Source organism: Rosa chinensis, chromosome 4, assembly GCF_002994745.2.
Source record: "Rosa chinensis cultivar Old Blush chromosome 4, RchiOBHm-V2, whole genome shotgun sequence".
NCBI lineage: Eukaryota > Viridiplantae > Streptophyta > Magnoliopsida > Rosales > Rosaceae > Rosa > Rosa chinensis.
In genome coordinates, this window is record NC_037091.1 from 63,657,923 (window position 1) to 63,671,111 (window position 13,189).

The following is a 13,189-nucleotide window of genomic DNA, read 5'->3' on the forward strand; positions in this document are numbered from 1 at the left end:
GAAAAGACTATAAAGGTTTTTGCCTTAGGTCACCAAGTTTAAAAAGATTGGAGCTTGAAATATGAAATTGAAAGACTCATATGGATAATAAAATACAGGAAATAGGGGCCAAATCTTTGCACCATTACAAGATTGATTTGAAATTTTCCATTTTTTACATCGAAACATCACCTGGACAATACGAAAGCCACACCGAAAAGCAACACGCTGATACATGTTATTAGTACGCTTTTACAATCACAATGATAATCAAACCATCAATTTACATTTAACAGCAGATGGCACGAAACATAAGGTTACAAAGACGAAGCATTGCAACAATGGCGTTAGCATGTTGCAGCAAGAGCCTCCAGAAGAGACGCCACAAAGCGCATCTGAGTTTCTTCATCAATTCTTGAAAAGAGAGGAACATGGACAAATAGAGACTTGTGACCCTTTTCTTCTGCAAACCGGAGAGAATGGTAGTAGACGTAATTGCACACAAAGCGTCCCGCATCATCTGATACCGCCACATCGAATCCCTTCTTCTTCAAGATCTTAAGGATTGCATCAATTGAGCAAGAAGTCTTCAAGAACCAAATGGTGGAAAAGTTAGCACCGGAATATGTTGAGAGAGATAGGGGGGAGGGATTGCAAGAGCATAATATGTACGTTTTCCAGATGGTAAGACAGAATGCCAAGTCCAAATTATAAGTTTAACAATATTTCCCAAGACTAAGCAACAGTCCCACTAAGTAGGAGTATTTCAGCCAAAACTCAACTAACACCTCATTGGTTGGATAAAGTAATAACAATGTCCCTTATTGATCACTACATGTCACAGGAACTAGTGTCAAACCCTGCAGAATTGAAGCTTTTCCATTGGTTGCTTATATCAGAAAAGCGGCAATTCTGCAAAGCCATCTGCACACGGTCAAGCTATATATTAAATTCCCTGCCAAAGTACTGACCCCGGAAAGATGACAACATACATAGTTTTGATCGGGAACAATCATCTACTACAATGATCAATGAAGTACAGCTGTACAGGATACAAAATTATATGAATTCATGTTTTTAATGAATAATATTGCAAACATATTGTAGCAGTACCTCTCTTGCTCGAGAAATTTCCCCATCTGCTTCAATTATTGGAAATTGCTGGTCAATAAGAATAAACAATATTAGTTCAACAAAAATTAAAGATAACGTACCAACGGCAGATAAAACAAACAATAGACCATCACAACAGGATGAGCCACACCCACCTGAGGTTGCCATCCAAACTCATCCGGACACCGAAAGGTGGCCTCATTTACAGCTTGCCGCTCAATAGCAAATTTCATAGCCCCACTATTCACCCCCAAATGAAGCTGAAGAAGCAATGAAAGTAACTATCAGTACAATATGCCCACCAACCCTTTTGGAGGCTCTAGCAATTCGCACAATCTCAATGTAGCAGCCTCATAATCACAATTCAAAATATTTATTCGCAATGGTTTGTGGCAAGTGAGATATCCATGTTTTTGTCCTAACCTTCAGTTAGTAACACATGCTATTTTTATTTATGGCAGGGGAGAGATCAAAACTGTTTTCTCAAATCATACACAAAGGGTCAGCTAAGCGAAGATATACATAATATCCATGCTAAGTTGGTTTCTCATAAGTCCAAAATGAAACCAATTACGGTGGTAGTCTTCTGAAAGAAATTTCAAGAGCAAGTATCCTACACATATGAATGAAATGATAAGACAAACCAGCAACGACTTTAAGCTAATTCTAAGATTCAAAAAGTGGTTGGAGTCACTAACAAAAGTAGGTCTATGATTCCATAGAGATAGAGATACAACATTTAGGTTAGTCTAATGGGGCAGCCAATATCCCGTGCAAGTCCAATGCCTAGTCAGCTAGTCCTTATCAAAAACAGTCAGAGATTATCATTTGGCTTCTGAAAACGATGTGTACAATTATCCAGCCATCAAAATTTCCCAAAAAAAAAAAAGAGTCAAATGTTGATTGAAAATTCAATACCGACCCAGACAACTTGATCATTGGTGTTAGAGTCCGTTTTCGAAATCCCCGACTCCATGGCCTTGTAGAGAGCTGGACTGGCACCAACTCCAGCAGTCTCAAGAATGGTGCAGCTACCAAGTGTCAGACCAGAAGGCAACCCTCTCTTCTCCACATAGGTCTTTAGATTGTTCACTATAATCTCTGTTGGATTCTCAGCCACCCCTTGAAACTTCTTGAATCCAGTCACATTAATCACCACACTCTTTGGCCCTTCTGATCCCATTTCCTCGTTCTGATTCTCCACTTGAATACAGTTCCCAATCTAGCAACAACACCAATCAACACAAAAAAAAATATTCAAACTTTATAAACAAAGAACAAAGCTTTTTTGGGTTTAGTAAAGAACCCATGAATCGGGTTCTTTCAGCTAGATTAATCCAATTATGGGTAGTACTATGCTTAGATAGAGAGAGCTGACAATTGGGTTTGGATTGTGAGTTGACCAATTAGTATTTTTTCCCAACATAAACAAAGAAACAGGAAAACAGAAGCAAAATTAATAAGATTTAAATGGGTTGAATTGCAGAGGTGGGATTGGAGCAGACCTTGAAACTGAGGACGGAGGTCACAACTGGGTGTGGACTTTGAAGAATGAAAACGTTGGAGAAACCGAGAGAGAGTAAAGCTGAGGTAATGAGGTTGGTCTCTACTTTGCTGGAAGGAAAGTAATTAAATAGCCCATTTGGGTAGTAATCAATTACGAAAATGACATTCATATAGCGGTGGACTACGTCATGGGTCTTTAATCAAAATTATAATCATCACATTGTTCATGATTTGTAATGCAAGAGATATCTCTACGGAAAGGGAAAATCGTCCAAACAGTGTGTAAACTTTTTCGGACTATTAATTTTTATATCTGTACTTTAAAAAAAATCAAAATGATATCTGAGTGTTTGAGTCCGACCCAATTTCTGTACCTAATAACAGTAAAATTGTTAACTTCCTTAATTTTTTAAGGATACTTTTATCCTTTCACTATTCATCTTCTCTAAAATTCTCTTGACTCTCCTTTCTATCTGCAACTTCACCTTTTGTTCTTCTTCATTTTGCCTTCTCTGCTATCTCCGTTTAGGTCGGCTATTCAAATTCTCATCCTTTTCGTAAACTTCTGTGAGGATAAGATGCAAGAATTTAGAGTTGTGACTGAAGTTTGCAGAGGGACGTTTCTGGGAAAAATGCTATGAGCATACTCAATACTTAAAAACTACATATTCCTATGAGGAAGATAGCAAATCTGACTGTAATGTGAGGCCTTTATCTTATCTTATTTTCCTCTTTTTTGATTGCGTATGTGTGCATTGCTCAAATGCAGTCACTGCTGGGGTAGCATTTAAAGATCTAAAGCAGTTACATGTTGTACTGCATCATAATTGAGATATTAACAGAAGTCGACTACCGCAAGACTCGCAAATGCAGGCAGAAGTCTATCACTTCCTCGAGGAGGAGGGAAACTGCTACAAAGTAAAGTCTGTGACCCGGACTCAAACAATTCTTCCATCTGACACAGTTTTGTTGAATTCTACATCAAGTAGAGGCTTCCCAATTTAGTCCCACTTAAAATACGCACAAGGCTTTTAATCAATTATGTGTTCTGGGTTCAATGCCCCTCTTTGTTGTTCCATTTGAAGACTCGTGTGATACATGACGGTTAGAAACAATAAAAAATGACTGTTAGAAACTCTCATTTCACCATCAATGGCTAATATTGAAAACTGGCAATTTCCTAAAACAAATCAATACTATTTCTAACTGGGTTCCTCTATAAATACAATGTTCTTTCTTCTCCTCCTAAATCTGACATTGAAACCAAACAACTTTGCAAAACTAGTAACAAACGATTAGAAACAAATAATGTATAAAATCTGAACTTTCTACCTATATAATACTGAAAATCAATAAAGCTGCAAAATTGGGTTCTGTTTTCCCGAAACAAATGTCAATGTCTCCGTTACCGGTTGTGGGTCGGATTCGATTTGCTGGGTCGAGCCTTCTTTAAGCTAGTCTCTATGGGTTTGTGGGGATCCTCCATTGCTTTGTTGGGCTTGTTTTGGTTCAAAGAAAATGTGACTACTGAAGCGAGCAATCTTCTGGGTTGGTTTCTGGGTCTGATCAGATGGGTTTGTGGTCTGAAAGTTGAGAGCTTTGGGAAATGTGGAGCATGAGAATGAGGGCAAAGAAGGAAAGCAAGAGTCTTTGAGTTCTGGGTTTCATGGCGGAAATTGAAGAATAGAAAATGGAGTAGAGTTTAGGAGAAGCGATAGAGTTGCAGACTCACAGTGCATGCTTTGATTAGTTTGGTTAACAAGTGAGTGTGGTATGCAAATCAGGATAGTCCTGCAGTTGTAGCTAAGGGCTCACTTTGACTACTGACAGTGGACTAGTGCTTACAAGTCCTCAGAGTGTCTTTGGAAATCTGAGTCCATTTCTGGAGTTGTTGCTTTTGGGTCTTGAACGATACAGGCAACTTTGTTCTAGAAGATGACAATTCAGAGAGCTTATGGGAGACCTTCAATAATCCAACTCATACCATTTTACCTAGACATGATATCGGAAAAGGAGGGAAGCTTTGGTCTCAACAATCTGAGACTAACTTTTCGAAAGGAAGATTCAAGCTACGTATGCACATAGAAAGATAGACGTCGGAGAATTTTGAGAAGATGAATAGTGAAGGGACGAAATTATCCTTGAAAAGCTAACGGAGTTTACGATTTTACTATTATTAAGTACGGAAATTAGGTCAGGCTCAAACACTCAGGTACCATTTTGATTTTCTTTTAAATACATGTATGAAAATTAATAGTTCTAAAAAATTCAGACACTGTTTGGACGATTTTCTCCTACGAAAAATCAATCAATTTGAGACTTTTTCAACCGACATATGAGATAATGGAACAGTAATTTTTTTGGAATTGTTGATTTATTTTGATAAACTAAATGATCAAATAATTAATTTAGGGATAAGCATTGAAAGGAAAAAAATACACAATGAATCAATTATAATGAGTTAGTTAAAAACTTAAAATTGAGTTACCGTCCAAAAAATAAAACATTGTAAACAACAAAGTAACATGACACTAGTAGAACCCAGAAAGAGCAAATCAATATCAAAACTTAATCCATTCTTCACGTCGTCCTACATAAATACTAGGAACAATAAGGTATTCCTATAATTAGTTAAATGATCTCTAATCCTATTGATTTTTGGTGATCATGAAGCACTTATATGATAAAATTACGTTTTTTTTAATGATAAACATATGTTAATAGGACCTCATTCTCCCCAAAAAAAAGTATGTTAACAGAAGCCTTTTTTTTTTTTTTTTTTTTTACCTCTGGTAAGCAAAAAGTTTGGAGAGAGGAAGCTATCCTGCACCTATGGTTTGACATGAGATATGTACCTGTCACAAGAACCTTCGAGTATGGATTTTCGCAGAAAATTTACAGATTGCGCGATCCAACACAAGACTGCTGAGCGAAAATTGAATTTAGATTGAGGCTTAACCACAATCGCGCTCATACCAATTGAACCAACTCACGTTAGTTTAATAGGAAAATCTAAGATAGGCGGGCAATCTCCTTGAGAGAGCGATGTGCATAGACCAGGTGAGGAGAGATGCAGCTCTGTGGACGGCTCGTCGGGCCTGAAAGGTGGTGGTATCACAACCGTACCCGACGCTCGTCCCGGAATCAGGACCTCCCCCTTTTCTTTTACTTCGTAACCTCCAACCGTTTCTTTTGACCTTTTTACCAATTAATAGAGTCGCTGCTGGCCTGAGCACTTGGCCACGTGGCGTCCAACTACTGGAAGGAGCCAATCAAATCTGAACCGTCGATCTCCAGTACTGGATTTGTGATAATCGAGACGGCGTTGTTTCAACGCAGACCAAAAAATTAGGTCTTGGAAATTTGGGAGAGAAGAAGAAGAAGAAGAAGAAGAAGAGGAGAGAGAAAATGGGGAAGCAACCGGTGAAGATGAGGGCGGTGGTGTACGCGCTGTCGCCGTTTCAGCAGAAGGTGATGCCCGGCCTCTGGAAGGACCTTCCGGCCAAGCTCCACCACAAGGTCTCCGAGAACTGGCTCAGCGCCACTCTCCTCCTCGCTCCTCTCGTCGCCGTCCACACGTAAGTCTCCGATTTCCTCTTCTTCAGATCTGAAACTAGGGTTTCCGTTTTGTTCCAATCGGTACTATTATTGCTTAGGATTGAGATTGGAAGTAGATCAGGACTGGATTTTGACTTGGAATTTGTGGCTTCAATGCTGTGTTTTGATTTTGATTGTGATTTTTTCGGTACTGGGATGCGATTTTGATGCAGGTACGTGCAGAATTACCAGGAGAAGGAGAAGCTGGAACACAGGTACTGAAAGAAGATCGCTAAGTTTTCTTTGTTGTAATTTGATTGTTTGCTACTGAGTCACATTTTCAAAAGTGTGTATGAGTTTTATTGTTCTTGAAAAACGAAATTGTAGTTCATCGGATTCGAACTGCTAATAAATTGAGACTGCAGCTTCTGCTATCAATTGATATGCGTTTACATGTGCTATGAATAGAGAGTGCAGTGCTTGTTGATTATTGTTTTGATTACTTATCGAATGAGAAACAGAAATGAAATGGAGGCTGGTGTTTATAGTAGGTTTTTGTTTGTTGTAGTAGAGCCCAAACTCTTGATTAGAGCATAACGCCATGAGTGTACATTCTGGCATGGTTTTTCGGATGGTTAGAGGAACTTAACCATAACTGTGGAGGTCTTAAATTAGGCACATAGGCAGCAAGTTGCTGGCTGTGCAGGTCTGGTTGATTTGGCAAAGCATGTATGTTGGAACTTGATGTGTTTTAACTAAAGGTGCTAGAGAAAACAACAAATGCTGTTTGAGGTGATGCCGGTTGAGCTTTTCCTCCAGCATCCGAAGTTCCAAATAGTGGTTCATTGATTAGGAAGTAAAACTCCTTTCAATGAATTACTAGAGGATCATATTTAACAAGCCAGTTTCAGAGCAAAATTACTAATCCAGTTGGTTTGAGCTGTGTGAATGTCTACTACTGTGGAACCTTGTTTGGTCCTATATTTATTGTTTTTTTTTTTTGTCTTGTTTTAAGATTGAGCCTGAAGTTAGCTTCATTATAAGTTCGTTTCAAAAAAATACATGGTCCTGTTTCGAAGAATACTGATCTGTAACTGGGGATGCTATAGCCTCCTCCTCCAAAGAATGGTCATGTACAGTTCATCATTCTCCTACGCCTAGGCCCGAAAATGATATCCCTAATGGTTCCTTAATATCTACTGGTTATGTCGGGTTGGTGGCACAGTATGAAGTCTTGTGATTCGATGAAGGCAGTGTCATCTCTCCCCCTGAAAAGACTTCGGGAATGATCTTGAGAACCAAAACTGCTTCATCCTAATAATTAAAGCATAGGCGCCGTAGCATGGGATATGCGCCACTCCGACCCCAAGATACCTGGAAAGTTCATGATGTGTTATGGTGAGTGGTGGCAGAGCTGAATAAGATCTTAACAAGTAGTTTCTGTCTTGGGGTTACTTTTATGTCATCTGTAATTGCTAAAAACTGACGGCTATGAAAAAAAATGCAGCAGAAAAACATTAACACATTAGAGTGCTAGTTCAAGTCTAGCACTTCATTGCAAGTCTTAATATTGAGGCAGTCATTCTTTCAATTATCTGTTTGTCAAAGTCCTAGTTCAATTTGTAGAATTACAGGCTGATTGAGGTGAACAACATACCATAAGGGTGCATAATTGGATGACAAGTCGAGAAATGGATAAGGCCACCTGAAATGAAGTTATAACAGCTGTGAGCAATAGTTGAGCACTTACAATCTCCAAAAGAAATGTAACAAATTCAAATGAATTCTTACCACATGTCTATACAACCGTGGATTATCCACTGGAAAATCACGAATAATCCCGTCCATAGCACAAAATATGAGATTCGAAACATTGGAAACCGCTGGAAGGAGGAAAAAATTAAACTCTAGTAAGTCGAGGAAATGTCATTAAAATGAAGAACAACCAGACTTACCATGCCATTCAAAATTGTATCACCAAGGAGGAGACCAAGATTGAATGAGTGCATACTGGCCATAATCTGCAGTTGAAAGTTGAGCAGACTCATCAAATACACTATTAGCAATCAAAACAACAACTCTTGTGAACATAACATTTGACTGTGTAGAATATTCAGGTCCATTGAAAGGGCAGTAAAACTTACAAAGTCCAGTTCGTCATATTCGCTATCTAGATTTGGATACAGAAGGGACCAAAATACAACATCAGTGAGCACCACAGCACCCCCACACATCTATACACCAAAGCAAAGGGGACAAAATGAAGATTAAGATAACTGGACTGCAGAACAGCACATCTCTACAGAAACTACCCAACTTATAAAGAATCAAAGTCCTAGTTTAATGCCCAGAACAAAAGCTGAAACTTACCTGATAAATGACTTGAAAGATATAAACATATACTCCTGCGGCTTTGCGGGAGGGACATTCTTCATCAGTAAAACTTTTAGACGTGTTGAATGTATCTTCATTTTCGCCGAGTGTTGGAGCAATATATGTACCTTCCTCTTCATCTCTCACATAATCAGCTGCATCATCGCCAACTCTATTTCGGTATTTGTAGCATCCATAAATGGAGAGTGAAATTCCAATCTGCAAGATGTTCGGAACATAGGCATATTAAGATGATGATTGATGACCGTCATACATCATCACCGATCAATATATATGAGGCTTTTATGTGTTTTCAACTGTTTAGCTGCCAACTAATCTTATTAAACATCTTCTAACGCTAATTTGCTTCAGTAGACGAGAGCACAACAGAAAAAATCATTCCAGTTTCATTCTATCACACATTAATACAGTAACGATTAGGCTAATGTCCACAGTTCAAGAGCCTCGAGTTGGAAAGCATACCGCAAAATAGATTGTGACCAAACAAAATGTCCACCTGTTGAGCGCAAAAGATAAATAAAACTAGAATCAGCATATAAAGATTTATAAAAGACACAATTAATGCAATGAGCATCATATATCTGATAATCCTCCACCCGACAAAGAGGTTTTCATGTTCAATGAAAGTTGAAGATGCACAGATATATAGCTTACTGAGTATAGAAGAAAACTATGACAGCTCCATCAAGAATAAAATTGGTAATTATCAAGGCCAGAAGCACAACGAAAGCAGCTATTCTGTACGCAAGAAGCCAAGCGGGATGAATTACTTTGAAAGATGTCCTCCAGGCTTCATCCTCATATAAAGATCCTACTGTTTCACGCTGATTTTTTCTTCTTTCCCTCCTGGATTTTTTACAGCCTTCATATTTCCTTATAAGAACTGCAGCCATAACTATACTAGACAATATAAATATTGCACCGGTCAAGAACCTCCAGTTCCACCAATACCTTGGAGCAGTAGTAGCCGTAGCCATGATTGGATGCCACGAATGGCTCGATGATCCTGTTAAGAAACTCATGTCTCACTTAAAATTTCTCTAATAATTACATTGTAGTGGAGTCCCAGGCTCTTTGTTCAGACGAACATGAACAGGCCGGTATATACAAAGAAGGAAGTGTAGAATATATTTTCCAGAATCAGACGGCATGAAAAATGAATTAACTGTACAAAAACCAATCTATCAAGAAGTTCAAATGGTCACAAACTTAAACCCAGTATTAATGTAAAGCTTCAAAGATAATTTATCGTAACAAAACCATTCATCATTTGTAAAAGGTTTCAAGGTACAAATTGCAAATGGATTATTAAGAAGCATCACAGTACGTAATCTTTAAGACAAAACCAACAAGCAAAGTGGTTCAAAGTAAGAGCATCAAGAACCCAAAACCTTTTCATTTTATTATAAACCCACTAAGAACCAATGGAGTGTAATCTTCATTAAATTATTAAATACAAAAATGCAAGTAAACCCACTATAGCTAAGGAATCATATGATGAAGAAGAAGAAGAGAGATACCTCAAACTGGGTTTTAACCCAGCATGGCTCACGATCACGTTGAATTTGGAATAGTAAAAGATGGATGCTTCGCTTATTCTTTATTCTTACTGTCTCAAGGGAATGGTACCCAGTTTTTTTTTTTTTTTTTTTTTTTTTTTTTTTCTGAACAAAATGATGGCACTACAATTTCAAGTCGGAACCTGATTTGGATAAATCTCTTCCCAGGAGATGTTTTTCACAAGCGGATGATCGAACGCTGCATATCTTTAAGTATCCAGGTTCCATTCACCCAACTTGCAGGCCTAACCAAGTTTCCGCTAGACCAAATCTCTTGGGTTGTTCAATACCCAAGTTTGGATTATAAGATTCTTGAGGTTTTAATTTGCAGCTGGAAAATAAAGAACGAAGGCATTTTTTTTGTTTGGTCAAAGAACAAGACAGGACAAACTTTTCCTGTACGAGTCCGAACAAGTCAGCGGAGCTCCGTCCCTTTTATAGATAACTGGAAATCAGTTAAACCGTTCCACGTGGACATCTAAATATTAACCTCCCTGATTACAAAAACAAACACCTGTTAGTTTTCTGGTTTTATCGTTTATAGTTATACCGAGAATAGTCAAAAATTAGTTTAAACCCATTCCCTAACCTCATTAACAGTATCGAGTAACAATGAGAAGTTATGAACAAGAGCCTGCATTGCAGTCTTGCAGACTTTATTTAACTCAATCATGATCGAGTTTCTCTGCTATTACATCAACGGGTAATGACCCCAAGGGGGGTGAATCACTATCGTATAACGCATCGTCATCGGTATCATCATCGTATACATAATCGTCATTGTTATCACTGTACGAGTCTTCGTATTCGCTATAAGGGCCATTCTGAGGAACATCTTCATACACTTGGATTGCGCTGCTGGTGCCATCTTCGCTTGAGAGGATTAATGCTGGATAGGAGTGCTCTGTGGCCTGTGAAATGCCTTCGAATTCCTCAACCTTCTTCAAGAGAGCATCGGGATCAAGGTCAAGTTCATTTAGCAACAATGCTTTGTTTGTTTCAATTGAGTGTTTCCAGAGCGACATCATTTTAGGGCTTGATATCACTGTTTTCGTGTCTGGCTTACTAGAATCATCGTCATCCTTAACTGAAAAACCATAATCATAACATCAATGGAAGTCAGAGCACAACCTTATAAAATGAGATGACTGCGCAGTAAATGAAACAATCTACTTTTACTCGGTGTTAAACTTGAGAAACTCATGGGAAAAGACGCAGAAAGTACTTGCTAGTTGCTACAATACTATTTCTGATTAACAACAAAACAAATCATGTGCTGACAATTAAATTTCAACAAAATTAATTCTCCTCTAATTTTTGTCTTTCAACAAAACTTAGTCCTCAAGAGTGCAATTTTTCTGATTGCTTCTCTTGTTAGTAGCTTATGGACGTCTCTGCAGGTTGCAATCATATGCCTGCCTCCAAGATCAGAGCTAACCACAGTTTAAGGAGGTACTGACATCTAGTGAACTCTGACATCCTAAGGTTAGCTTCACCTACTAAAATCTAAAACCAGCAGAAACTTAAGGAAGCTTCCCTGAGCTTGGATTGAAATGGACTTCCTAAAATATTGCAACATGTCTATTCTTTAGTATGAGGTCTCACTATCCATAACACCAATAAAATGTCTTACACCTCTATTCATCTCCCTTTATATAGTGTTCAAAGTTTTACATTTTGCAACCAAAATGATCAATAAGGAAGACTATGAACTGCATGAGAATCAAGTCCCTCCCATTTTCGTGCATTACAATCATCCCACCTTTATATAGACATGAATGATATTAGCTTCTTATATTAAATTTTTTCCGTCAGTGATTTCAAATTGGCTTCAAATATATTCATGCATATGCGATGTAAGTTGTGATCATACCTCTCGCTTTTGATGTTGTAATATCAACATCAGAATACTCTGAATGTGGAGGCACCTCTTGGGACATTGAAACCCAATCTGGTCCCCTCCACATCAATATCTGTTCATCATCAAAAGAAAGCAGTACACAAGGAACCAATTCCTGTAAACAAGTATAGAGAAAAGGGATTAGGAAACGAAGAGTACGGTAATCAGAATCTGGCATCCAGCTAGTTTTCAAATACTATTCGCCACTGGTATGATGCACTGCCATTGACTGTCAAAATAAAAGTGTATACAGGATAAAGAGTTATAAGAACATAGGATGTACAAACCTTAAGCTTAGCACCCAACTTTTTGTAATCACTTGCATGCATCCCTTTGCAGTCAACCTTTACTAAAGAACTTCCTTCAAAAGCATGCCTAACATCTCTAACCAAGGAGATGTATACTCCATTTTTGGCTGCAATTTGAAAGAAATATAAAATAGTTTCAACAATTATCTTTCCAAGGTATACCATTTCAGCATCAGTAACGGATGTGTCCAAATCTTAGTCACAATCCATGTGGGGTTAACTCCCAAAATCAGGAACTCTGAACCCCAATCAAAACTTAAATTGACCATCTCATGATATTAGAAAACCTTTGCTAGCCAGCGAAAATGTTTTTATGTCAAGGAGTTGGCATATGAGAATGACCATTGACACTCACCTAATGTACATATAGGCAAGAGTCTTTTCCCTTTCTTTCTCAACTCTTCAGCTTCATCTTTTGTCAATCCTTCAGGAGCCTCCTGGATCAGTTTGGGATAAACCGGAGCAGCTGGTTTCCACAGCATCAGTGGATACTGCGGACGGGTATTATAGTTATAGTTTCTTCCCCGAAAAAGATATACTACACCACCAACTCGATGAATGATCTTCCCCCCAGTTCTTTCCTGAAATCAAAAACACTGCATTGTTCAAATTTCATCCATACATGTACTAATGCAATCGAATTCTAATCACAATCATACATGCCGAAAACCATTACCTCAATATGGCGGCAAATGTTATCCATATCCACAGTTGGAACACCTTTACATTTCACTCTACACACCCTGCGTCTCTTCCAATGCGAATGTATCAAATCCAACATATTGTGCGTCAATCCATCTCTTCCTAAACCCACAAAACCAACTCACTCAATCGAAAACAAACGACACTAAAACAAATAAAACGACACTAAAACCTCCTCTAGCTCTCACCGA

General features: G+C 38.3%; 4 protein-coding genes across 7 annotated transcripts in view; 1 reads left to right on the plus strand and 3 right to left on the minus strand.

Annotated features, from left to right (window-relative positions):
- Window positions 1-102: 102 nt before the first annotated feature.
- On the minus strand, window positions 103-5,773 carry LOC112201113 (pyrrolidone-carboxylate peptidase). 2 transcript variants are annotated; one of them, XM_024342130.2, is made up of 6 exons: window positions 5,454-5,771; window positions 2,598-2,706; window positions 2,015-2,314; window positions 1,248-1,352; window positions 1,093-1,140; window positions 103-566 (listed from the first exon to the last, which is right to left on the minus strand). In XM_024342130.2, the coding sequence occupies exons 1-6, from the start codon at window positions 5,570-5,572 to the stop codon at window positions 327-329; spliced, it is 921 nt and encodes a 306-aa protein (XP_024197898.2). In that variant the 5' UTR covers window positions 5,573-5,771; the 3' UTR covers window positions 103-326. The 2 variants fall into 2 exon arrangements, with proteins under 2 accessions (XP_024197898.2, XP_040375179.1); XM_040519245.1 differs by lacking the exon at window positions 2,598-2,706 and having other exon boundaries at window positions 5,454-5,773.
- A 155-nt stretch (window positions 5,774-5,928) lies between these two features.
- Window positions 5,929-6,589, plus strand: LOC112201114 (cytochrome b-c1 complex subunit 8). The gene is made up of 2 exons (XM_024342131.2): window positions 5,929-6,176; window positions 6,369-6,589. The coding sequence occupies exons 1-2, from the start codon at window positions 6,007-6,009 to the stop codon at window positions 6,415-6,417; spliced, it is 219 nt and encodes a 72-aa protein (XP_024197899.1). The 5' UTR covers window positions 5,929-6,006; the 3' UTR covers window positions 6,418-6,589.
- Window positions 6,590-7,188: 599 nt separating this feature from the next.
- Window positions 7,189-10,183, minus strand: LOC112201112. 2 transcript variants are annotated; one of them, XM_024342128.2, is made up of 9 exons: window positions 10,050-10,183; window positions 9,184-9,535; window positions 8,992-9,025; window positions 8,506-8,727; window positions 8,280-8,369; window positions 8,091-8,156; window positions 7,927-8,018; window positions 7,793-7,840; window positions 7,189-7,509 (listed from the first exon to the last, which is right to left on the minus strand). In XM_024342128.2, the coding sequence occupies exons 2-9, from the start codon at window positions 9,504-9,506 to the stop codon at window positions 7,392-7,394; spliced, it is 993 nt and encodes a 330-aa protein (XP_024197896.1). In that variant the 5' UTR covers window positions 9,507-9,535; window positions 10,050-10,183; the 3' UTR covers window positions 7,189-7,391. The 2 variants fall into 2 exon arrangements, with proteins under 2 accessions (XP_024197896.1, XP_040375178.1); XM_040519244.1 differs by lacking the exon at window positions 10,050-10,183 and having other exon boundaries at window positions 9,300-9,416.
- LOC112201110 (CRS2-associated factor 2, chloroplastic) overlaps window positions 10,163-13,189 on the minus strand; it is a 3,748-nt gene continuing 721 nt past the window's right edge. The window contains exons 1-7 of one of the 2 annotated variants that reach the window (XR_005810466.1): window positions 13,187-13,189; window positions 12,973-13,100; window positions 12,652-12,877; window positions 12,276-12,403; window positions 11,962-12,103; window positions 10,678-11,175; window positions 10,163-10,582 (exon numbers count right to left, since the gene is read on the minus strand). The exon at window positions 13,187-13,189 is cut by the window's right edge and continues 721 nt beyond it. Coding sequence is in view for 1 of the 2 variants with exons in the window: in XM_024342124.2 (XP_024197892.1) it covers window positions 10,754-11,175; window positions 11,962-12,103; window positions 12,276-12,403; window positions 12,652-12,877; window positions 12,973-13,100; window positions 13,187-13,189 (1,049 nt within the window). In the remaining variant the exon portion in view is untranslated. Of the gene's footprint in view, window positions 10,583-10,644; window positions 11,176-11,961; window positions 12,104-12,275; window positions 12,404-12,651; window positions 12,878-12,972; window positions 13,101-13,186 lie in introns of those variants that run through there. The other variant, XM_024342124.2, reaches the window with a different exon arrangement.